Consider the following 25,483-nt stretch of genomic DNA (forward strand, 5'->3'; position numbering starts at 1 on the left):
GTTAAGAAACATGCAGATTTTGTATATGGCATAGGAGGCCTTACACATCCATAGAGAAAAGAAGAACTCTGCCATAAGAAAGTCTTGGAAAACAGGTCATTAGTAAGAAAAAATAATTCCAAATTAATACAATATAAAATTAAATTATCATTTCATGACATTACAAAACTAAATTGATTCTTAAAGTTTTTAAAGAACTGAAATCTCTTTACATAATGAAATGTCAAGCTGCACCCTGGGGACAGGTAATTAATAAATAGGTGAACATAACTGGTTAATATCCAGTATAATAATACATTAATATCCAGATCATATAAGGAACTCACATATAACTATAATGTTATATGTGAGTTATATGAAATCACATATAACTTGTAAGTATAAGAAAAAAAGATTAGCAACTCATTGTGTTTTTCCTTACCATCTGCTGCCTGTTGACGAAAAGCTAAACTTATGAACAGGATTCTCAAAAGTGAAAATCCAAATTCCCTCAAAATATGTGAAATGGTTATTCTCACAGGTAATTAATGAAAAGCAAATGCAAACCACAATGAAATAGAATTTCATCTGCATGAGAATGACGGCAATATTTGCCATATTAAAATTGACATATTGTAGAAAGACATTTATTGGAAACTTTTAACTAGTTATAGTTAGTTTCAATTGAGAAGGGACAAGTAGTATAATGGAATTAGTAAAATACAGAGTTAGGATTACCCCTATATACTCCAAAGCTATTTCCTGGTTGTACATCTTAGGTGACCAAACTGGACTGTAATTTTTTCTAAATCGCCAAGTCAAGGAAATTTGTCATTCTTGGGGTGGCTCCTATTTTAAAACTATAGAAATATGACTGTCATTAAGACTAGTCAGACAAGTTTCATCTTAGTTGTTCGCTACATCTTTCCCAGCCCATAAAAACCAAGCTGCAACACTGGATGTAGCACATAAGTCAAAAGCTACATCAGAAGATTCTAACTTTTATCATCACTATTACCAGCATCATCACTGTTATCGTTATCTTCATCATCATCATTACCACCATTATACCTGATACTGCCACAACATCAGAACATTATGTACAGGTAAAGGGGATTTCACTGGAGAGAGTAAGTCTGCAAAGTTTAGCAAGTTGCCATTAAGTGGGTTCTAGTTTTTTGTTAATTGATTGCTTTTTATAATTCAGTTTTTATTTCTGGACACTGTCAAGAAACACGTTATTGTCTGAGGTCTACAGGCCCTTTGACATCTCTGGGAAAGTTTTCAAAAGTTAAAAAGAAAAATAATAATTCAGCAAAATTTTGCTTACTGGGAAAGAATATAAATATATAATTGACCTGAAATCTTAAAGAAATGAGGCATAAGATTTCTTTTATAATCACTCATAAAAACACTACCATTTTTGTTCTCTAGTAATGTAATTGAAATCAAATTTTCTAATATTAATAGGTTTTCTTAGGAATAATGAAAAATATGAATGCCATTATAGATTTTGGAATAATGTACTTTCCAATATAGATTTTGAATTAGCAACCAGCAAACTGCAGGTTCTCAAAACTTCATAAATTTTCAAATGACTTCCTTTTGTAGACTCTCTTTTTTTCAAAGTTCCAGGAGAAAGTGAAGATAGAGGCCATTACCCATTTGATCATTACACTTCTCTGCTCCTTATGCACAATTCTCACCCTAATGATTTAAAGTTTTCTATGGAAAAAGGTTTATTTTTATAGAATTTTAGAATTTTGCACCACAATTGTGCTTTAACACATTTCATTATATGAGATAATTCAGTTGCATCTAATTCAAATGGTCTATAAATGAAGTTCTAATAAATGAAAGCTATATATTTTTTAATGCTTTGCTGTTTAACTCCTAAAGCAATGCCCAAAAGTGGTTAAAAGGAAATCTAACCTAGGAAGTGATATTTGGCATGGACTGTAAGGGTACAATTACAACAAGACTGATGTTTTAAAATTGTAAGTAATGTACTTACCATCATTTTCATTAACATCATTATTGCAAGTTGATTAAGGCAAATGGTTATGCCACAATGGCATTGAGCTTTCTTTTATTCTTTTCCCCTGTGATGGAGCTGGGTTCAAGCGATTCTCATGCCTCAGCCTCCCGAGTAGCTGGGGTTACAGGTGCTCGCCACCACAGCCAGCCGATTTTTGTATTTTTTGGTAGAAATGGGGTGTCACCATGTTGGCCAGGCTAGTCTCAAACCCCTGACCTCAAGTGAACCTCCTGCCTTGGCCTCCCAAAGTGCTGAGATTACAGGCATGAGTCATTGTGTGCAGCCAGCAATGAACTCTCTTATTTGAAGTAGATTCATTCTAAAAGTGAGGCAATCATAGTTTAGTTATGTACATGAAGTTGGATACATTCATTGAAGATTGATTTTTAACCTATTTTCTTTGTTAAATGAAGGATTCATCTTGTAATGCAAATGCCTACCTTTAGAAAAAACTGTTGCCAAAAATTAATTTGGTAAATTAGAGTAAATTATTTCATGAATGGACATTTTTTGATATTTAGAACATAATTTTTAAAAGTGCAGTTATTTTTCAAAAATAATAATAAATTCCTAGAGGCTACATTTATTAGAGGAAGGGTTGAGTTAATCACAAACTTAACTGTATTCTTTTAGATATAAAATAATATTTTAAATTATTTTTGACAAGAGAAAGCCATGGGAGGGGGAAAAAGTCATATCAGAACTATAGTCAATAATATGTACTCTTCAGAAATTTTCAGAGCATCCCAAACGAGTTTTTAGAGAAAAATCTCTTTTAAGCTGGGTAAAGCAGTGATTATTCTGAAACCATTTCAGAACTTAGAATAATTTTTTAGGCTACCTCATGTTTAGGCTCTTAGACTAATATGCATGTCTCAGAAAGCCTGAGCTACCAGACTGTTATAACTAGCTAATTCAAAACAAACTTAAGACCTTACTGTCACAGTGCACTTTTATAGTCATTAAAAGAAACATGTTATCAAATATTAATAAAGTTATAAATACTGTATTAAAAATGCTATGCCTGAGTAGGCTTTTTATCTGAGGCTGATATTAAACAACAGAATTCTGGTATGAAAAACTACATGAAATGTGTCTGAAAGAAGGAGTTTCTTTGAAGAGCTTTGACAAATAATGTTGGTTCTGCGAAACACTAATTAACAAGTCATCAAAAGAGACAAAGACGTATAAGGAAGAGGTAGGATTAAGAATGTAGAACAGAGTGAAGAGGAAACAAGTTTAGGTGGAGTTGCACAGTTGTATAAGGTAATGCTAAAAAAACAGAAACAAAGATGTATCTACCTAAAAGTCAGTTGGTCCTGGATGGGATGAGAATGAAAAGGTTCACATATTCACAGGAAATATGTAATTCACCAAATATGTTCCCTGATTACAAACTCTTCTCTTTTGCAAGGTTTATTTAGAATGATACAGAATAGAGATTGAAGAAGCAGCTGAGGATGTTTTGAATTTGAAATCATGAATGTTTATGTTACAGCTCTTCCTCCAATGGACAATTATATAACATAATCTCTCAAGATATGAAAAATAACTAGAGTTCAAACTTCATGTAGATTAAGCTTAGTGTGGCTATACAATGTAACTGTAACCATACACTGCTTTATCTGTATGATGCCAAACCACCATATTTTCTAATTCTCTTTCATCTAATTGATTGGCTTTGATGATAAAACAACTAACTAATCTATTAATTTATATTATGCAAATAATTTACATTTGTTGGAGAAACATTATAGAAAATAGGCCACGGGTGGTGGCTCATGCTTGTAATTCCAACACTTTGGGAGGCCAAGATGGGCAGATTGCTTGAGCTCAGCAGTTTGAGACTAGCCTGGGCAACGTGATGAGACCACTGACTCTATTAAAAAGATACAAAAAAATAGCTGGGTAGGGTGGTGCACCCCTGTGGTTCCAGTTACTCAGGAGGCTGAGGTGGGAGGATCACTTGAACCCAGTGGGGCAGAGGTTGCAGTGAACTGAGATTGTACTACTGCACTCCAGCGAGGGTGACAGAGTGAGGCTCTGTCTCAAAAAAGAAAAAAAAAAAAAAAAGAAAGAAAATAAAAAAAAGAAAAATTAGAAAATATAGTTAAGTTAAAAGTAAACAAAAAATCTATAATTTTATTACATAGAGATTACTGCAGTTGACATCATGGTGTTTCCATCCGCATTTATCAAACCTATAATTAAAACTTGTTATATTATGTATTTAATTGTGTCTGTAAGTCTGTATATGTCCCTGTGCATGATATGGCTGGAGTTTACAAAAATACAATCAGACTACAACTAATGTTTTGTAACCCGCTTCTGTTTTTTAAAAAAGCAAGTCAATTTCTCTTTGGCAACATGAGGACAGAAATCATGTCTATTTTGCTTATTGATATATTTCCAGTAGCTAACCTGGGCTCAATAATGATTTGTTAAGTGAATGAGCATTATGGTCTATCCTCTTTGAGGCATTTGAGGTTTCTAGGTTTTCAAGTAACATGAAGTATAAATTACAATTCATGTACTATGAGTTGAAGGAGAGGCAGGTAGATTTTGATTGTTATTATCTGATTTGAACCAATTCTTTCCTCTTTCATAGGCACGGCATATCTTCCCAAAGATCTTGGCCACTGTGGACTACGATCTTTACTTTTCTTGGAGTGGCAGCAATCTTGGGAGTAACTATTGGTCTTCTTGTTCATTTTCTGGCAGTTGGTCAGTATAGATTATTTTCAATTTTCATCCTTGCTATAAATCTTTTAGTTTTAAAAATTGAAAAAAAAAAAAAACCATGAACATTAAATTTCTTCTTGGGAGTTTTCTTATTTACTTACTATTTTATTTCAACACAGTTTATTATAATACAGAAGTTTATAAAATTTTTTGAATCAGAGGCCTCCTTGTAAATTGTATCACCAACTATGGGGGTAGGAGCAAGACAAATGTTCAATGCTTTGATGTCAATATTCATTGCCATTAAAGGAGCTTGTAGTAGGCTTGTAGTTGAATTGTTACATCCTGTAGTAAATACATCTCACACTTTAGAGATTCCTTCTCTTCTTGGCTCAATTCTGTTATTGGTTATTAAGATATGATGAATAAGTAGCAATGAAAAATCTACAAATGTACAAATAACTCTTTTAATAGTAGATAGTCAACCATGGTTGAATGGCTAAATGTTTGCACAAACATGGTTTTAGTTTTAAAACTTTTATTAACAGTATACTCACAAAGCTTAGTTTCCAATTTATTTTTACCTTTCTGAAAAATAAGTCCTTAAACTTGTGTAGTTATTTAATGTCTGAAAATAAACTTGACATCCATTGTTCCACTTTATCTTCCCAATAATCTTGTGAGCTAGGGATGACAGATTTTACTACTATCCTTATTTTCACATACAGTACACTGGGGCTCAGAAAAGTAAAATGACTTGCTTGATATCACAGGCTTTTAAGTAGCATATTAATATACTTAATAGTTTGAGTAATTATACTACTTTATCATGATTTTTCTGAGCTTTATATCTCTGAAATATGTAACCCTATACAATAATGCAATGTCGACAAATTTTGGCTGACTTAGCAAAAATGACATTTTTTCTTTCAACCTGGCTTCTTTTCTTTTGTTTCTCCTCAGTCCTCTTAAGACTTGTCTTTCAGAAGGATAATGAGTGCTCAATCTCCTGTCTGCCATATCTATCCATGAAATTTTCATAATCTATATCTTTCTGTCCTCTCTTTCCCTCTACTCATTAAAAAATAACATTCTTCACAAAATTTCCTTAAGGACAGCGCTCTGAGTTTTCAAAATCAAGCCCTTGTGAATAAATCCAGTTTTTCAATATACACTTTGCATCTTAACAGGTCCCCTTTCCTGGGGAAGCAGTGTCTTAATGGCACGGAGTGGTGCAAAGGGGAACTACAGCACCCTGGCTGGAGCAGGAGGTGCATGGGACGAGAATTCACCCTTGAATGCCTCTATATGGTCAACCACCTACTATTTCAGATATAAGGCTAGAGTAGCTTAAATTGCTTAAAGTTGAATTACTTGAACTGCACTCCTTGTGAAGTAAAAATGGATACAAGCTCTGTGGTAAAAGTTGTTTGAAGTCAGTTTGAAAGATGGGTTTTTGCTCTAGGACTCTGGCTTAGGAACGAATATAATATTTGTTAATATTGAGAACAACTTAAGCTGGATAACAGATATTGTAATCTTTCATTTAAGTGGTATGAAATTAGCTGATTGGCAGCTATTGTAATCCCTCAGTGAAGTAGTATGAAATTAGTTTCCCTGTCTAAATACATCTATTATTTCTCAATCAATTTTTTTTTAAACTTGTGAGTTTCCACTTTTTCGATTAACTCAGAAATAAGTATTTCATGAAGATCATTATTCTAGAATGACTTTGGTTCATCTCTTTCTCAACTGTTTTACTTAACAATGTTATTTCCAAAAGATTATATACACATGTATAACCAATTTCATAATTCTTCAGATAGTTTATCTAATAGTTCCCAACCCTACCTTCTTCTCAGAATCAGCAGTCGAGCGCTTTTGAAGTAGTGTTTATTCCCTAGGGCCTACCCTTAGGTTAGCTGATTCAGCTGGACCAGGGCAGCACCTACCCATGCATGCCTTTTGGAAAGTCTGTAGTGATTATGATATATAGGTGGTGTTACAATCTATTAGTATAAAACAGTGTTTTAGAGAGGTAATAAAATAATGTCTATCTTAAGAAAAAAGACTTTATAAACTTTGAAATGGAACGCAGTTTACCATGTAAAGATTATTGTTTCTATGTCTGTAAAACTGAAAATCACTGACCACAGTATAGAATATGGAATAGACTTCCATTCAGTTTATCTAAATAATTATATTAGCTCAAGCTGCCATATCAAAATCCACAGACTGGCTAGGTTAAACAACAGACATTTTTTCACAATCCTGGAGACTGGACTTTTAAGACCAATATGCTGGTTGGTTTCCGAGGAGACCTCTTTTCTGGCTTGCAAATAGCTGGATTCTTACTGTGCCTTCCTGTGGCCTTTCCTCTGTGTGTATTTTGGGAGATGGCATGAAGTGAGTGAGTGAGAGAGAGAGAGAGAGAGCATGCACGAGAGAGAGATGTGGTCTCTCTTTCTTTTCTTATAAGGAGACTAGTCCTATTGGATTCATGTCTCAACCTTATGACGTCATTTAACCATAATTCCCCCTTAAAGATCATGTCTCCAAATACAGTTACATTGGTGTTTAGGGCTTCAACATACAAATTTTGGAGAGGACACAATTCAATCCATAATAATAATCAAGTGAAAATTAATTGTAAAATGGTACCTTGAACTGATAGAATTCTCCAGTAAAATCATAACTGGAATCAGAAATCTAAACATAATGGTTTCTTGGAATCTGGGCATGATGTATGAGACTTTTGACAAATTAATCTAACTACTTGTAAATACCCTGGTTCAGCATTCTGGGTGTAACACAAAGTTAGCAGATTCTAATTATTTACTTTAGTTCATTTGGTGACAAACTTCACAGATGAAAATGATAAAATAGTAGAAAGAAGAGGGTCTTAGAGTTTATTGTAATTTAGTTTTTGTTTTTTTTTGTTTTTTGGAGATGGAGTCTCACTCTATTGCCAAGGCTGGAATGCAGTGGCACGATCTCAGCTAACTGCCACCTCCACCTCCCAGATTCAAACGATTCTCCTGCCTCAGCCTCCCAAGTAGCTGGGACTACAGGCATGCACCAACACTCCCAGTTAATTTTTCTTTTCTTTTTTTTTCTTTTTTTTTTTTTTTAGTAGAGATGGGGTTTCACCATGTTGGCTAGGCTGGTTTTGGACTCCTGACCTCAAGTAATCCTTCCACCTCGCGTTCCAAAGTTCTGGGATTATAGTCGCGAGCCACCGCACCAGGCTGCAATTTAGTTTTTATGATTAATAAAGAAAATCCCAGTGGGTTAAATACACCAAGACAGCACAGCCGATTTGTGATGGGGCTGGAACTAGCTCCTCTAGCTTCATATGCATTTGTCTTTTCAGGAAACTTCTCAGACAGACTTTGGCATTGGGGCTTTTGTATGTACTGGTTACCATAAGGAAAAATATAGGAATCAATGGAAATACAGGAAACCAGTTTTTATTTTATTTTATTTTATTTTATTTTAAAGTTATTTCTAACTTACAGGGTAACAAATTATTTCAGCTCAGGAGATCATACTTTTCAGTCACTTAGCGACTACGTGGTATATGGTAAAGGTGGATCAAAAGCACAAGTGCTCTCAAAATACAGGAATGGCTAATTACTTAAACAAAACTGGGTATTGTTTCATATTAGTTCCTGTTTTTTTTGAGATGGGGGTCTCACTCTGTCACCAAGTCTGGAGTGCAGTGGTGCAATCACAGCTCACTGTAGCCTTGAACTCCTGGGCTCAAGCAATTCTCCCACTTTAGCCTCCTCAGTAGCATGACTACAGGCGTGTGCCACCATGCCTGGTAATTTTTAAAATTTTTTGTAGAGACAGGGTCTCACTATGTTGCCCAGGCTGGTCTTGAACTCCTGGACTCAAGCAATCCTCCCACCTCGACTTCAAAAAGTGCTAGGACTATAGGTATAATCCACCGCATCTGGGCAGTTCCTATTTTTAAAAGATTTGTCCTGTTTTAAATTGTGGTGACCTAATGTACCAGGTGAAGCAGTTTATATTTGGGGAAAGGAAAAGATGGAGATATGAGACCTTGTGACACACAGCAAGCACCACCTATCATATGCTGTAGAGAAATAAAAGGGCACCATGCTTTTACACTGTTGGTGGGAGAGTAAATTAGTTCAACCATTGTGGAAGACAGTGAGGTGATTCCTCAAGGATCTAGAACCAGAAATACTATTTGACCCAGCAATCCCATTACTGGGTATATACCCAAAGGATTATAAATCATTCTCCTATAAAGATACATGCACCCTTATGTTTATTGCAGCACTGTTCACAATAGCAAAGACTTGGAACCAACCCAAATGCCCATCAATGATAGACTGGATAAAGAAAATATGGCACGTATACACCATGGAGTACTAGTCAGCTACAAAAAGGATGAGTCCATATCCTTTGCAGGGACATGGATGAAGCTGGAAACCATCATTCTCAGCAAACTAACACAGGAACAGAAAATCAAACACCGCATGTTCTCACTCATAAGTGGGAATTGAACAATGAAAACACATGGACACAGGGAGGGGAACATCAGACACCGGGGCCTGTCGGGAGGTGGGGGTCTAGGGGAGGGATAGCATTAGGATAAATACCTAATGTAGGTGACAGGTTGATGGGTGCAGCAAACCACCATGGCACGTGTAAACCTATGTGACAAATCTGCAAGTTCTGCACATGTATCCCAGAACTTAAAGTATAATAATAATAATAATAATAATAAAATAATGGCACCATGGAGTCCTCCAGGAATAACATCAAGGAATAGAAACCAGGCCAGCAGGCAAAGGGCATGCAAAAGGGTGCAAGACAGTGTATATCATCCAGAAAGTGAAGGATGACTGATGCTTGTATGTTTCCTGTATTAAAATTGCTTAGAAAGATTAATTGGGTAATTGCTAGGCTGAGTTTAGACTATACATGTAAAAGATGTTTTATCTCTAGTGCATACTCAGGTGGATTGTTAGTGATTGCGGGCATTGCTGTTTTGAGAAGAGTGCTGAGGGTATATCTGGACTTGGCAGGACAGTAATGTCTATTATCACATAAAGGGAAAGGGGGGGTCATTGAATAAACGATACGGAGTTGCCATTTCTGGAATAAACTATTGTTCACTCCTCTCCTTTTATTTTTCTCCCTCCCTTGGATTTTTTCTAAACTTGGGTTGAATGTTGAGGTAGAGGTATAAATGGTTAAGGCAGAGGTATAAATGTTGCGGCAGAGGTATAAATGGATTATTTCTAAAGCTGGGTTGAATGTTGAGGCAGAGGTATAAATTGCTTTAAAGTCACTTTCCACTTTAAAATTCATTGAGGTTTTTTTTTTTTCCTTAATTTTGCAGAGAAGACTTACTATTATCAAGGTGATTTTCATATTTCTGGAGTCACGTACAATGACAATTGTGAAAATGCAGCTTCACAAGCCAGCACAAATCTAAGCAAAGATATTGAGACTAAGGTAAATCAGAGATTTTTAAAGTTAATTTTATCATAAATTTGATTGAAATATATATGGTGACTCTTTTTTCTCTTGTCAGATGTTAAATGCATTTCAAAATTCCAGTATATATAAGGAATATATCAAATCTGAGGTCATCAAACTTCTGTAAGTACAAGTTCATTCAAGATTTTATGAAAGGAAAGTAGGTGATATAGCATACAACCTTGATTTTAGATAACGATAACACCAAAAAACAAACATAAAGAAAAACAGAAACAAAGGAACGGAAAGAAAGGAAGGAATGAAGGAAACAGAAAAAAGAAAAAGAAAAAGAAAGATCAAGTTCTCCATGAATGAAAGTGTCACTGTATCTAGCAAATTTCTGTTCTAGGCAAGAGTCGATATATACAAATCTTTAATCTTCATACCTGCAAAAGAATTATAAGGTTAATTGGTGGTGGTCAGTCCTAACTGACTGTTATGATGAAAGATAATTATAATTCCATGGAAAACAAATAATTCAACTGGTTTGTTTTTAGCCAATACTTTCCCTAAAAACATCCTATTTAGTTTCCTTAATAATTATCACTTTTGCAATGACTGTGGAACAAAGACAATATTTTAAGATAACATCTGTATAGACATACCTGTGAGGGATGCCTGAAGATAGTGGTGGTAGGGAGGGATGCAGGGAGGAAGGTATGGTGTATGAGGGAAGAGTAATGAGGGTAGAGCTCACTTGTAATTGGTAATTGTTAATATCTATTCTGGGGAATTCTGAACTCTCAAAACAAAACAAACAAAAAATCCAGCTGACCTAACCAACCTACTTATCTACAGACAAACAAAAACCTTCAAAGACCCTATAATTGATCATGATTATTTGAAAGTGAAATTATGGATATTTTCAAAAATTCTGATTGATATGGTTTGGTTTGAAAGTCTTCCAAAATGAATTAATCTCTTTTCCCGATTAATAAAAATAGTTTACTGAATATATAATCAAGATGTTCTTCATGCTTTAGAATTCTCTTTCTGAGCTTTCTCATTGCATAGATCTGTTGGGGGCAGACTGGTTATGTATAAAAAAACCATGGCAAGAAGTTTAGCACTGGCTTCTAAACACATGCTGGAAATTGTATTTTGAATGCTTCCTTGCCCTACCTTTACTTTCTCATTGATCTCTTTCTCTAAAATGAAGTTATTAGAGAAATTCTGTATGAGAGCACTGGTTTTTATTGTATTATAATAAGACTTCATGCCAATCATTTCTTGGCCAGTATTCCATTTCCTGTATGTGTTTGAAATATTCTGATTTTAGTTTGTGGTCTATATTTTCTTCCTTGAATAGTATTTCTGAACTAGACATACTAGAAGATTTTTTAGGTATCTTTGCATTTTATACATGTTTAGATAGTATCTGTATATTTTTCTTTAATATATGTAAAAAAATGTGACAATTAAAATGTGTGAAATTTAATGTGTTCACAAAACCTCTAAAAGATCAAGAAACAGTACGTTAAAAAATTTCTGTTGTTTCTAGGCATAATGCCAATGGTTCAACTGTAGAGTTACAGCTGGAATTCAAGTTTCCTCCAGCAGAGAGAGTTAGCATGAGGACTAAAATCAAGGCTATATTACATCAGATGTTGAAAAACAACATGGCATCCTGGAACGCAGTTCCTGCTTCCATTAAACTCAAGGGTATTTGACTTATTTCCGTTATTTTCTATTACATAGGTTTTCTTCTGTATTTTTTTTTAAAAGTACTAAATAGTGAACTAAGAGTTTTAGTAATTTGGGAAAAAAATATGCGTACCTAACTCCGTCACCCCTAGCAATGACTTGGTAGTGGAAAGGACAGTGCCAAGGAATCATTGTCTCAAGAATGATAGGAATGAGGGTTACATTGCAAGCATGGATGTAAGTTTGGAAGGGTTTGGCTATTATGCATGGGAAAGGGGGTGAAGGGTTCTAACTGAAGTATCTTTTTTTTTTTTTTTGAGATGGAGTCTTGCTCTGTTGCCCAGGCTGGAGTGCAACGGCACGATCTCGGCTCACTGCAACCTCTGCCTCCCAGGTTCAAGAAATTCTCCACCTCAGTCTGGTACTACAGGTGTCTGCCACCATGCCTGGCTAATTTTTTTGTATTTTTGGTAGAGAGGGGGTTTTATCGTGTTAGGCTGGTCTCAATCTCTTGACCTTGTGATCTGCTCGCCTTGGCCTCCCAGAGTGCTGGGATTACAGGCGTGAGCCACGGAGCCCAGGCAAAGTATTTTTCTTTTCTTCTCCCTACTTTTGCCAGGATCTCATGACAGAAAGCAGATTTAGGGCTTTCTTGGTGTTTCAGTAAGGAGACTGCAGGAGTAAGAACAATGTTGGGGATGTGAGTTCTTACCGATTCTTGTGAGAAAACTGGAGTAATATCACTTTTAAAGAAAAAAAATTGTCTGGAAAATTCCCTAGAAAACAAGGGAAGAAAATGATAAGATTTTGCCTCCTTACAGAAAGTGAAGTTTGTAAAGATCGTGAAGATTCTGCAAAGGTCTTGAAACTGTCACTTGGATTGTTAAAAGGCCAGCTAGGTGATAAGCACGTGGTTTCAGAGTCCAGTTTCATGGTTCTTGCAGCCAGACTATTAATCCTAGCATCCTTGAGGACTTGAAAGGCCAGCAACATCTGCCAGTTACTGCTCCTTTGCCACACAATAAAGATCCTGTTACCAGTGAATCACTAGTAAGAAGTGAACCTGAGGTATAACTTTTCAAAAGAGCAATAAAATTTTTCTGTGAGTAGCTTTTGGGAAAGAGGGATACATTGTTTACTCTCTTTCTGTGTCCCATAGAGTATAGTCATCATTTTCTGGTGTTTCTTTAGTTTCCTCCTCTTCTCCTTCTCTCTGAAGTCTTTTATCAATAGGACAAAGATTTAAATTTAAGTTCTCAAAATTTCATGATTCATTCTTAGTAAGGAGATTTCCCTAAAAAGCAGGATAGGCCCGATGAAGTATAATTTTAATTGGGACATTTTTCCTTAAAATATATATAATTCTCGGCATTTCAGAGTAAAGAGAATTATCATGGGGAAGAAATCCCTGCCAAGATCTCTTAAAAATATTTGTAAGGGTGCCAGCTTCTTACAGCACTGAATATTTTACTTCAATAATCATAAAACTGATTTTTGTTTTTTATTCCTTTTTCTCTTTTTCTAGGCTACCTAGCAGAGATATGGAGAGATGGCTGTAATATAACAAATAAGAGTCAGAGGGGCTGAAAATACCTGAACTACTCCAAATAGTTAAATGTTGGACAATATTGGGTTAGGAAAGTTAGCATTTATGTTCTTAGGTTGAAGTCAATTGCTTGGTGGTATTTGGTCAATTTTATATTTTGTTTTGTGTTTCACTTTCAGAAATCAGCAAGGCTGCTTCTGAAATGCTTACCAACAACTGTAAGTTAAGGACCTTTTTATTATAAATTTGATGAACTCACAGGTATTTTCTCATTATTTTTCTATTAAAAATATTTGAAATATATCATGTGGAAATCCCATAACACACTTTCCGAATTACTGGATATACTAGATATTGACTTAGAATTTCTCTTTGAAAAACACTGGTCTATTAATTTTAACATTTATTTAAACATATATAAAAAGTTAAATAAGAATTGATTCCAAATAATAAAATTGTGAGTGAAAAGTATCATATTTAAATATGTTAAAATGAGAAAGACTGAAGGAAATGACAATTTAGGATAAGAAGAAAATATAAAACCTGGCTATATAAAATATATTTATTAAAGATAAAAACAGTTCTGCATCTTAAACATTATTATTATTTTTTGCTTTAGAGGTGGGATGTTGCTATGTTGTGTGGGCTGTAGTGCAATTCACAGGTGCAATTATAGTGGACTATGCCTGGAACTCTTGGGCTCAAGTAATCCTCCTGCCTCAGCCTCCCAATTAGCTGAGCCTAATGGGAGCACATCACTGTCCGGTTACATCTTTTAAATACATTCTCTTTAGAGTATCATGTTGTCCACAAGATACATTCATGCATTCATTCACTCCATGGATATTTATGGAGTATCTTTTGTTCACATGGTGTCTTACAGACAGCAGTGCATATACTATGCAAGATGTAGACACCAATGAGGCAAAGTCTCCACCTTCAAGAATCTGCTTAGAGACAAGAGTTATAACACATAGACACAACAAAAGATAGTGGTTGAAAGATGTTTGAGACTGGAAAAGAGGATAAGTAAGAACCATTCAAACCAAGATAGAATACAGAACCAACACAGGAATATCTTATAGGAAAGAAACATCATCAATTAGATGTTGAATAATCACTGAAGGTTTCAAGTAATTTTTAATGATATATTTTTTATAATGCATAATCAAAGATACCTGCTCTTGTGTAAATTAATCCTTTCTCTAGGTTGTGGGAGACAACTAGCCAACAGTATCATAACTGACAACAGAATTGTGAATGGAAAAAATGCCCTGTTGGGGGCATGGCCATGGCAGGCCAGCATGCAATGGAAAGGCCATCACTACTGTGGAGCCTCTCTGATCACCAGCAGGTGGCTATTATCTGCAGCTCACTGCTTTGCTAAGTAAGTTTGAACATTTGATTAAATGAAGGATGCTGGGTGCAAAACTATTTTGGATAGTATGTAGGGGTTAACTTAATGTGTCAAGGTTCACCAAGACCATATGAAATGTACAATCACATAGAACATTTACGATCACCTGCATAACTAAAGAGCAGGAAAAGCATTTAAATTAGGGAAAGGAGAGAAAAGCGAATGGAAGTATTAACATTTTCCAAATAGGTACCTTGGTCTGACATTAAGTGCTTTACTTAACATCATTTCATTTAATCACAACATTCAATTCTGTATGGAAGGTATAGTTAAAACTATTTGAAGATGAGGAAACCAAGGCTCACTCAGGAAAGGTGACAAATCTTGGCTAAGATCACTCAGCTCTTTTGTTTATTTGTTTGTTTGTTTGTTTTTTGAGATGTAGTCTCACTCTGTTGCCCAGGCTGGAGTGCAATGGTGCGATCTCAGCTCACTCCAACCTCTCTCTCCTGGGTTCAAATGATTCTCCTGCCTCAGCCTCCCGAGTAGCTGGGATTACAGGCACGTGCCACTGTGTCCAGCTAATTCTTGTATTTTTAGTAGAGCTGGGGTTTTACCATGTTAGTCGGACTGGTCTTTTTTGTTTTGTTTTGTTTTTGTTTTGTTTTTGTTTTTTTTTTTAGTCAGACTGGTCTTGAACTCCTGACCTCGGGTGACCCGCCAGCCTTGGCCTCCCAAATTGCTGGGATTATAGGCATGAGCCGCCGTGCCCAGCCTAGCTCTTAAATAATAGAAATTGAATGTGAATTCAAGTATGTCTGACTCCAGTTACTAGGTGCTTCCTTGTCTTGCCATCCAGAAATTTATAATCTTGTTGAAAAAATTTAAATGTCATATATTAAAAGTACAAGGCTGCATAGTGTTGTAAACATGACATGCATTACAAAGATAGTAAGTACTATGGAAATTTGAAGAAGAAAGACAGCATATCCATCTGATGTAAAATTTAACCTGGACCCCAAAATTGAGTATATCCAAAGGAAGATAAATTGTTCTATGAAAAAGACATATGCACTTGTATGTACACCACAGCTGTATTTACAATAGCAAAAACATTAATTCAACCTAGATGTCCAGCAATGGTGAACTGGATAAAGAAAATATGGATAATATACCCCATGGAATACTATGCAGCCATAAAAAGACTAAAATCATGGACTTTACAGGAACATGGATGCAGTTGCAGGCTATTATCCTGACTAAATGAATTAACGCTGGAACAGAAAATTAAATACCACAGTTCTCCCTTATAAGTGAGAGCTAAACATTGAGTACATATGGATACAAGGAAGGTAACAATAGACATTAGTGCCTACTTGAGGGTGGTAGAAGGGTGAGGGTCAAAAAAGTAGCTATTGAAATCGAGAGTATGTGTCAATAAGACTAATTTTGGACCCCATTCACTTATGGGACTGAGGATGCTCATGTGATTCCTGACCAAATTAAATGTTCAGAAACTGGATGGAACTGAAGAAGCAGGGGAAAACATCAGTGACTCTACTTGAAGGGATCTGCAGAAAGCTGACAAGTCAGAGTCCTCAGCATTATTTTTATGTGACTGCAACATTTACAACAGCTCCATGTCAAAGATATTTTTCCAAATAGAATTTCAGTGGGTTATAGTGTTGTTTGGAAACCTCATGCCTTAAATTTGTGAGATAATCACCACTACAAACACTGTTGTGACCCAGAAACAGAGTGTATTCTAATTACATTGTGTCCTCTAGGAAAAATAATTCAAAAGATTGGACTGTCAACTTCGGAATTGTAGTAAATAAACCATATATGACACGGAAAGTCCAAAACATTATTTTTCATGAAAATTATAGCAGTCCTGGGCTTCATGATGATATTGCCCTTGTGCAGCTTGCTGAAGAAGTTTCTTTTACGAAGTACGTTCGCAGGATTTGTCTTCCTGAAGCCCAAATGAAGCTCTCAGAAAATGACAGTGTTGTTGTTACAGGATGGGGAACACTTAACATGAATGGTAAGGTTTTTTATAAAATCATAATAGCTGCATGGGAATAACTGTTTAATCAATCAATCATCCCCTCATGCCATTAATCAATCAGTAAATATACTGAAAAGAAAACCAGGAACACTTTTACACTGTTGGTGGGATTGTAAACTAGTTCAACCATTATGGAAAACAGTATGGCGATTCCTCAAGGATCTAGAACTAGATGTACCATATGACCCAGCCATCCCATTACTGGGGATATACCCAAAGGATTATAAATTATGCTGCTATAAAGACACATGCACACGTATGTTTATTGCAGCACTATTCACAATAGCAAAGACTTGGAATCAACCCAAATGTCCATCAGTGACAGATTGGATTAAGAAAATGTGGCACATATACACCATGGAATACTATGCAGCCATAAAAAAGGATGAGTTTGCATCTTTTGTAGGGACATGGATGCAGCTGGAAACCATCATTCTTAGCAAACTATCACAAGAACAGAAAACCAAACACCGCATGTTCTCACTCATAGGTGGGAACTGAACAATGAGATCACCTGGACTCAGGAAGGGGAACATCACACACCGGGGCCTATCATGGGGAGGGGGGAGGGGGGAGGGATTGCATTGGGAGTTATACCTGATGTAAATGACGAGTTGATGGGTGCAGCAGACCAACATGGCACAAGTATACATATGTAACAAACCTGCACGTTATGCACATGTACCCTACAACTTAAAGTATAATAATAATAAATACATTAAAAAAAAAAAAAGAAAACCAAGTGGTAGGACAAAAAGCATGATGTCAAATTGTCTTCACTTCCTAAAATATCTCTAGGAACAGGAATTGGAAAAATTGAAATTATGTTAGGCAGCCAACAATTACAAACACCTGAAAGAGACTAATCTAACCTGGGACTGGCCTGACTGTTGGTGACCAAGAGAATCTGCTTTATGCTATAGATATTCTTTGTCCCAGCAAAGTCTAAGATCTGCATAATATGCACTACTTATTGCTTTTAGGTTCATTTCCAGTGATACTTCAAGAAGCCTTTTTGAAGATTATTGACAACAAAATTTGCAATGCTCCGTATGCATACTCTGGCTTTGTGACTGATACAATGTTATGTGCTGGATTTATGTCAGGAGAAGCTGATGCATGTCAGGTATGTCTAGTTACATTAACCAATTGTTTTCTCCCAAACAGTTAATCAAATGGAAGCTTTTATCCACATAAAATATTTTTTTTGTGTTAATGATATTGACATAGTAGCTTTGTATTTCAATACACTAAAATCTATTAATATGTTAATCCCATTTATGTACCAGACACTAGCCTACATGCTAGGGATGTGGAGGTGAACACGCTCCTGCCCTCGTGAAGTTTCCAATCTAGGAATTCACACAAAGAATAATACTTAGAAGAAGTTTGCAAGACGAATTTTGTCCTACTTTGTGGGCAACCTGCAGACCTAGAATGTTGTCTTCTCTTTATCCAGAAATGCATCAGGAGTCTGGGCATGTGCCTATGTTACTCGTTCCTCAGAGGCTTCATCATAGAGACTTAAGCTCAGTGCAAGCAGCTAAGTCACCTTCTCCATATTCAAGCTGCACTCATTATATAAGTCAAACTCTGGTTTGCTCAAGTCAACATTTGGCAGTTTTAGGCCATATACTCTGGTTTGTAGCTGTCTTGCGTTTAAAAAAAAATCCTAAGGGTTTCAGAATTCTAAGCCCAAAGAGAGTGAATTGTTTTCGGTGCCCAGGAGGTATTGACAACTCCACAGGAGAGGTAAAAGGAAAGCTTTTGTTAAGACAAGAAACATTTTTTTCTTTTCTTCTTCTAGAATGATTCTGGTGGACCACTAGCTTACCCTGATTCCAGAAATATCTGGCATCTTGTTGGAATAGTAAGCTGGGGTGATGAATGTGGTAAAAAGAATAAGCCAGGTGTCTATACTCGAGTGACTTCTTATCACAATTGGATTATATCCAAGACTGGACTCTGAAAGAAAAGGAATTATACAAAGGTACATAAAGACAACTGCAGGTTATCCTTATCTGTGGCTTCAGGATATTTTTATTTTGATTGTTGGTAAACTAATTGTTTTATTATATATAAAAATATAAATGTCTTTATTAATATTTTGTTATATCTAAAACACTGTCCTTGCATTTATTAATCTTTTAAATTAATGTAAGAGATAAGAAGAGGCTGGGTGTAGTGCCTTATGCCTATGATCCTAGCACTTTGGGAGGCCAAGATAGGCGGATTGCTTGAGCCCAGTAGTTTGAGGGCAGCCTGGGAAACATGACTAAATCCGTGTTCAAAAAAATACGAAAATTAGCTAGGCATGGTGGCGTGCACCTGTAGTCCCAGCTATTCAGGAGGCTGAGGTGGGAGGATTGCTTGAGCCCAGCAGGTCGAGGCTGTGATGATTTATGATTGCGTCACCACTGCACTCCAGCCTGGGCAACAGAGTGAGACCCTGTCTCAAAAAAAAAAAAAAAAAAAAATAGAGAGAAGAAAATAAAGAAGGCTAATATATAATTTTTCTTAATAGCTGAGTTGTGATTCATTTTACCATTATATTCAGAATTGACCTTAATTTGTTTTCCAGAATCAAAAGAAAATAAAATATGAATTTTGAAAGTATGAGAACATATATAGGGGATTTATCAAATGAGTTACTTTTTATTATATCAATTATAATTTCATTTTGTTAAACTGGAATATGTGCGACAGTGTAAATTAATTTTTTACTTATATGTGAAATGATTCATGTACCTCATAAAATCATGCAATCTTGCAGTGAAGAAGGAGTATCAGAGGTCCAACTAGACTGAGTCTTTCAATTTACAGATCAAGAAACTGAAGACCAGAGAAGAGAAATGATTTGCTTAAAGTCACTCTCCATCATCTGTGATAAGTTGATAAATTTATCCTTACACAAATTTGTCCTCATTGAGTTTAGATCCAAAATTTGTCAGGAATTAAAGAATGACTTTTGAGTGGCAATTATTTATACAACATTTTCTTCATATTTATCTTTTGTCATTTGCTTTCACTTGCAGCAAAATAATATGAGGTCATCAAGGGCGGAGAACTGTGTGGCATCTCCTTATAGTAAAAGTGCAATCATATGGATGGCTAACTTTGTAATCTCTACAAATAATTTACCTTATGTAATTTTCCAAATGTAAAAGTCACCAAAAATTTAAAGGTCATTCAAATAAAATAAAAAAATAATCCTTTCTTCAGTTGTTTGTAGAGTTACTCTTTTATTCTTTATTATAAAATATGGCTCAAATGACATGCATATTGACATCAAGCAAATCTATAACCAACTGTGACAAGATGGTTTCTTTCTCTCCTCACTTCTGTTTTGGGCCAGCCACACACATTTATTGAGTCCCTAATGTGTTTCAGGAAATGTCAGGTATAGATACAATGTCTTCCTTCAAGGATACCACATTTAGGGAATAAAGATAGGCACTAAACACATAAATAAAATAATTTTACATTATGATAAATGTTATAAAGGAAATAAAAAGTAATGTGATAGAAAATGATGGAGCAGATAAGCTATACTTTACATTGGGAAGTCTGAATGACATCTCTGAGGGGGTAGCCATTTGAGCTGTACCTAAAGAATGAAAAACCAAGCCAGGCGCGGTGGCTCAAGCCTGTAATCCCAGGACTTTGGGAGGCCGAGGCGGGTGGATCACAAGGTCAGGAGTTTGAGACCAGCCTGGCCAAGATGGTGAAACCCTGTCTCTACCAAAAATAAAAAATTAGCGGGGCGTGGTGGCACCCGCCTGTAGTCCCAGCTACTCGGGAGGCTGAGGCAGGAGAATCCCTTGAACCTGGGAGGTGGAGGTTGCAGTGAGCCGAGATCACGACACTGCACTCTAGCCCGGGTGACAGAGCAAGACTCCATCTCAAAAAAAAAAAAAAAAAAAAAGAATGAAAAGCCAAAACATAGAAAACATATGAAAGAAAAGATATCCAAAGGGAACCAAGTATAAATCCAGAGAGAGAGAGAAAAGTGAGATGGATATGTGGGGCAGAAAGAAGGGCAATGTGATTGAAACCCCGTGGATAAATGAGAGACGGTAGGAAAGAAGATGGAAGAGGTAGCTGGGGGCCAAGTCAAGTACCACTTGGTAAGCCATGGTAAAGACCTTGGATTTTCATTCTAACTGCAATGGGACGCCCAGGAGTTTTCTAAGCAAAGGGAGTGAGATAATCTAATACATACTTTGAAAAGATTACTTAACTTTGATGAAGACAATTGGCTGGAGTGGGGGTGAAGAGCACAGAATGAGATACAGGCAGACAGGTTAGAAAGCTACTGCAGCTGTCCTAGTAAGAAATGAACACATATTCACCCTTTTCCTTGGGCTAGGAATATACCTTGGTAGGATAACAGAAGATGCCCTTTTATAGTGCAACTCAAAGTAGAACAAACTTTAATATTACTAAGAGGCCAAAGGTATTGCAGGCTGTGTAATGATTTCCTTGTCTTGAGGATAGTTAATTCAGAGGTCAGATGTTACAAACATTTAATTTATCCCCAACATCATGAGTTGAATCACAGTCTGTCCCTTGCTTCTTCCAGAGGGAAAACAAATGGAACCGAATGAGTAATAACCCCAATACGGAAGAAAGAGGAAAGTGATTGGAAGCAAAGGGTCGACGGGAATTTGAAGGAGGGTGGGAGATTGGTGGAGGAAGAGAAGTTGTGAGACTAAGGGGTCCATGAGAAAGAAATGAAGAGTGAAGATTCCTCGAGAATGAGGCTGTCTGGTTGAACAAGGAGGGATATGATAGCATGAGTGGCCAATCTCCAGGCTTGGTGTAGGTAAGGAGCAGGTGGGACAAATTATATAAGGTAAAGCAGTTATTATTCAGCAAAAGGTGGATTCTTTATGGGGTGCAATAGCAGCCTTTACTTCAGTCTTAAGAACTTAGAATCTTCACATTCATATGGACTCTATGTGTGATGGATCAGCTAAAAGTAAGTGTTTTTTCTTTCTTTCTGGTAGTAATAGACTGCACCATCCTGGCCTTCTGATGTTAACAGCACATTGAGAAGTTCACACAAGCAAAGAATTAGAGGTCTGCCTTGAGAAATAAAACCAACGACACTAATCACAATGCATGAAAATTAAAATGCGAAATTGACAAAAGTATCATTATTTGCATTACAAAATTAGTCACCATTTTATTAAAAAGTGAAAGATTTTCTTAAAATGCTTTTAACTCATAAGTGGTATGGAAAAGAAACCAGAGATGAATGATTAAGGAGGTATCTTACGCTCCCCTCATCCCCCGGCTAAGCAGAACAAAACAAAACGAAATAAAACAAAGAACAACTTGGTCTAATTTAATTCTTTCTTCCTGATTTTAAGTAGGGGAAGTTGAAGTACATTTTGAAGGAATCCACTGAGCAAGAATTTGACAAAGAGCATACCATCACTGACTAGCGGGACGACAACTATTAGTAAATGTCCATATGTTCTTGAGAAACATACAAATTTATGTGTTTGAAATATGAAACTCTTTGTGATATAAGATACGGATATTGTCTTGTGAACTATGAAGCATAAGCCAAGATCTTTTTGTGAATGCAGTGCTAATTAGAATGGCATGTTTTTAAAGAATAAAAAAATTAATGCCATATATGATAGCACAAAGTTGACAAGGTTGTTCCCTCCTTCTTGCAAAGCCTCCAATTAACCAACTAGTTTTGGCTTTAATAAGGAATTTTTGAAAGTGACTTCCTTGTTCAAGGATTATGTCTACTGTAGAAACACTTCCAACTTATCAGTGGATGAGAACTCTTTTTTTTAACTCATAAGGCAGTATTTTGTTATGCAGCACAGACTTTTCTATTAATGCATTCAAGGAATACTTTCACTGAAAAATAAATCAGAAGAGACAAAGTGATAACAAGTATCTAAAAATGTTTTTAAGTTTATTTTTAAAAATTTGGTCTTAGAGGCAGGGTGCAGTGGCTCACGTCTGTAATCCCAGCACTTTATGAGGCCCAGGTAGGCGGATCAGATGTCAGGAGATCAAGACCATCCTGGCTCACATGGTGAAACTCCTTCTCTACTAAAAAATACAAAAAATTAGCAGGGTGTGGTGGCGGGCGCCCGTAGTCCCAGCTACTTGGCAGACTGAGGCAGGAGAATGGCGTGAACCCCGGAGGTGGAGCTTGCAGTGAGCTGAGATTGTGCCGTTGCACTCCAGCCTGGGGGACAGAGCGAGACTCCGTCTCAAAAAAAAAAAAAAAAAAAAAAAAAAAATTTGGTCTTAGATATTGGTCTAATGGCTCAAAGTCTGCTAGAAGTTTTTCTCCATTGACTAGAATTTTTATTTTTATTTTTTGGCATACCCGCAAATATCTTCATGTTCCCCTCATTGAGCTTGTCGTTTGCCATTTGTCATGACTTAAATACTGTGATCAGTCATGACATCTACACTCACTGCCCCTGCCCCTATCTCCCCATTCACTATCTAGCTCGGCAAAAACACAAACACGGTTCAATCCAACTCTTCAGCTTTTTAGTGCATGTACCATAGTTGTTGATTTTAGCTGGAGAAAACACACATCATGCTGACTACTCTTTAAAATCATAGTCATAAACCTCAGCTAGATCCTTAATGCTCTCTGAAAATCCTTTTGCACTTCCTTAACCAAAATGCCCTCTTATTCTCCTCAATAACTCATTCACTTCTCTCCTGCCCTTAACTCCAACACTGTCTTTTTCTCCTCCTTACACTCACCAGATGATCATGCTCATTATTTCACCAAGAAAGCAAGAGGAACAAGATGAGAGTTTCTACTGGCACTTACCATAAAAATTTACAAATCTACTTGCTTCTCAAAGGGCAGTACAGGTAACTGAACTTGAGCTAAACAGCCTTTGTGCAAACGCTGGCTTTGCCACGTACAAGATGGGTGACTTTGGGCAAATTATTTGAAATCACTATGTCTCAGTTTCTTTGATGTGATATGGGCATAAGAATGATATCTGCTTTATGGTGTTGTTTTGGGATATTCAAGGAGTTAAAAGTAATGTACTTAGAACACATAGCAAATGCAAGATAGACGTTAGCTGTTATTGCCGTCTATCCTCCTTTTTGTTACAAGGATTAACTGTTTGTACACCACTCTAAGGCCAAACTCTGCCCTTGTGCTACAAACCCATCTGTACTCACCTTCTCAAAGATTTTATTTCTGTAACCGTTGCCCATCCCTATTTATATCATCAATTTTACCCTCTATACTGGATCATTTCCATAGACACAGTAACCTCTGCAATATCTTCCAGATAAAAACATGCTTATTTTTTAACCCTACATCTTCACCTGCTATATTTTTTTGTGAAACTAGTTCAAAGTGCTGTCTTTTCTTCCTTTCCATTCATTCCCTCTCAAACTCACTCCAAATATTGACTCAGATGTTCCTCCAAAACTGCATTAGCCATGGTCACCAATGAGTTTTGTGTTGCAACACCAATGCTCAATTCTCAATTCTTCATTTAATTAATCTATCAGTAATATTTAGCATTGTTGATCATGTTTTATGGAAACACTTTCTTTATCTGGCTTCCAGAAAAAAAAAAAAAAAAAAAAAACATCTTTTATGGCAATCTTTCTATGTCATTAGCAATTTCTTCTCAGTTTTTCTGCTGGATCTTCCACATCTTCCCCAACTTTAGATGTTGGACTGTCCCAAAGCTCAGGCTCATATCTCTTCTCTTCTCTACTTACACTCACACCCTAAGTGATCTTATCCAGTTCAATGGCTTTCTTTTTTCTTTTTAGACAGAGTTTCACTCTTGTCATCCAGGCTGGAGTGCAATGGTATGATCTTGGCTCACTGCAATCTCCGTCTCCTGGGTTCAAGCGATTCTCGTGCCTCAGCCTCCTAAGTAGCTGGGATTACAGGTGCCCACCACCATGCCTGGCTAATTTTTTGTATTTTTTGTAGAGACAGGATTTTACCATGTTGGCCAGGCTGGTCTTGAACTCCTGACCTCAGGTGATCCACCCACCTCGGCCTCGCAAAGTGCTGGGATTAGAGGCATGAGCCACCACACATGCCTGTTCAATGGCTTTCCATGCCAACTCTATGCTTCCACTTCCAAGTGTCTTAATTGTAGCTTTAGAAGTCACTGTTTTGCCATCCCCCTGAACCTTTGGTGGCATAGCTCTAAAATTTCCTCTTGAAAATCTAATAGGCAGTTTTTATTAGTATGTCAAAATAGAGTTGTTCATCTTTTCTCAGTCTTCTACATTTCAAAAGCATGAACCTGAAATCATCTTGGGTAACATATATTTGAGACATTATTTTTTGTTAATTTCATTATTGGATTTTGTATAGGATAGACTTAATATACAGCTGGACTGGGAAAACTCTATCCTTTTCTTTGGGAATACTTTTCTTTGGGAAAAAAAGTTGCTTAGCTTTGACTCTTGCCCAAAGTAAGTCCAGTGAGATTTAAGTGAGGTTTAAAGTCCGAAGCTCTCCTAGCAACCTCTGGGCCATTTTGCTTTACAGACCCAAGATCCTGCTGAGAACTTCTGCCTTGAGTGTTCATGAAGTTAAGATTCATCACATTGATTTTGGTGGTTCAATCTGGAGACAAAACGTGTGTATGTGTGAGTAGG

General features: G+C 36.4%; 1 protein-coding gene across 1 annotated transcript; it reads left to right on the forward strand.

The window, feature by feature from the left end:
* The first annotated feature begins 916 nt into the window (after positions 1-916).
* On the forward strand, positions 917-20,058 carry TMPRSS11B (transmembrane serine protease 11B). Its single transcript, XM_025386161.1, has 10 exons — positions 917-1,085; positions 4,626-4,741; positions 10,080-10,195; positions 10,275-10,342; positions 11,721-11,881; positions 13,589-13,627; positions 14,619-14,796; positions 16,554-16,813; positions 17,821-17,963; positions 18,645-20,058. The coding sequence occupies exons 1-10, from the start codon at positions 1,078-1,080 to the stop codon at positions 18,804-18,806; spliced, it is 1,251 nt and encodes a 416-aa protein (XP_025241946.1). The 5' UTR covers positions 917-1,077; the 3' UTR covers positions 18,807-20,058.
* Positions 20,059-25,483: the final 5,425 nt, after the last annotated feature.

This window comes from Theropithecus gelada, chromosome 5 (assembly GCF_003255815.1).
Source record: "Theropithecus gelada isolate Dixy chromosome 5, Tgel_1.0, whole genome shotgun sequence".
NCBI lineage: Eukaryota > Metazoa > Chordata > Mammalia > Primates > Cercopithecidae > Theropithecus > Theropithecus gelada.

Coding starts and splice junctions, on each gene's coding strand:
- TMPRSS11B (XM_025386161.1), top strand. Junction 10,343..11,720: donor TCTGAGGTCATCAAACTTCT/GTAAGTACAAGT, acceptor TGTTGTTTCTAG/GCATAATGCCAATGGTTCAA. Junction 16,814..17,820: donor GGGAACACTTAACATGAATG/GTAAGGTTTTTT, acceptor TATTGCTTTTAG/GTTCATTTCCAGTGATACTT.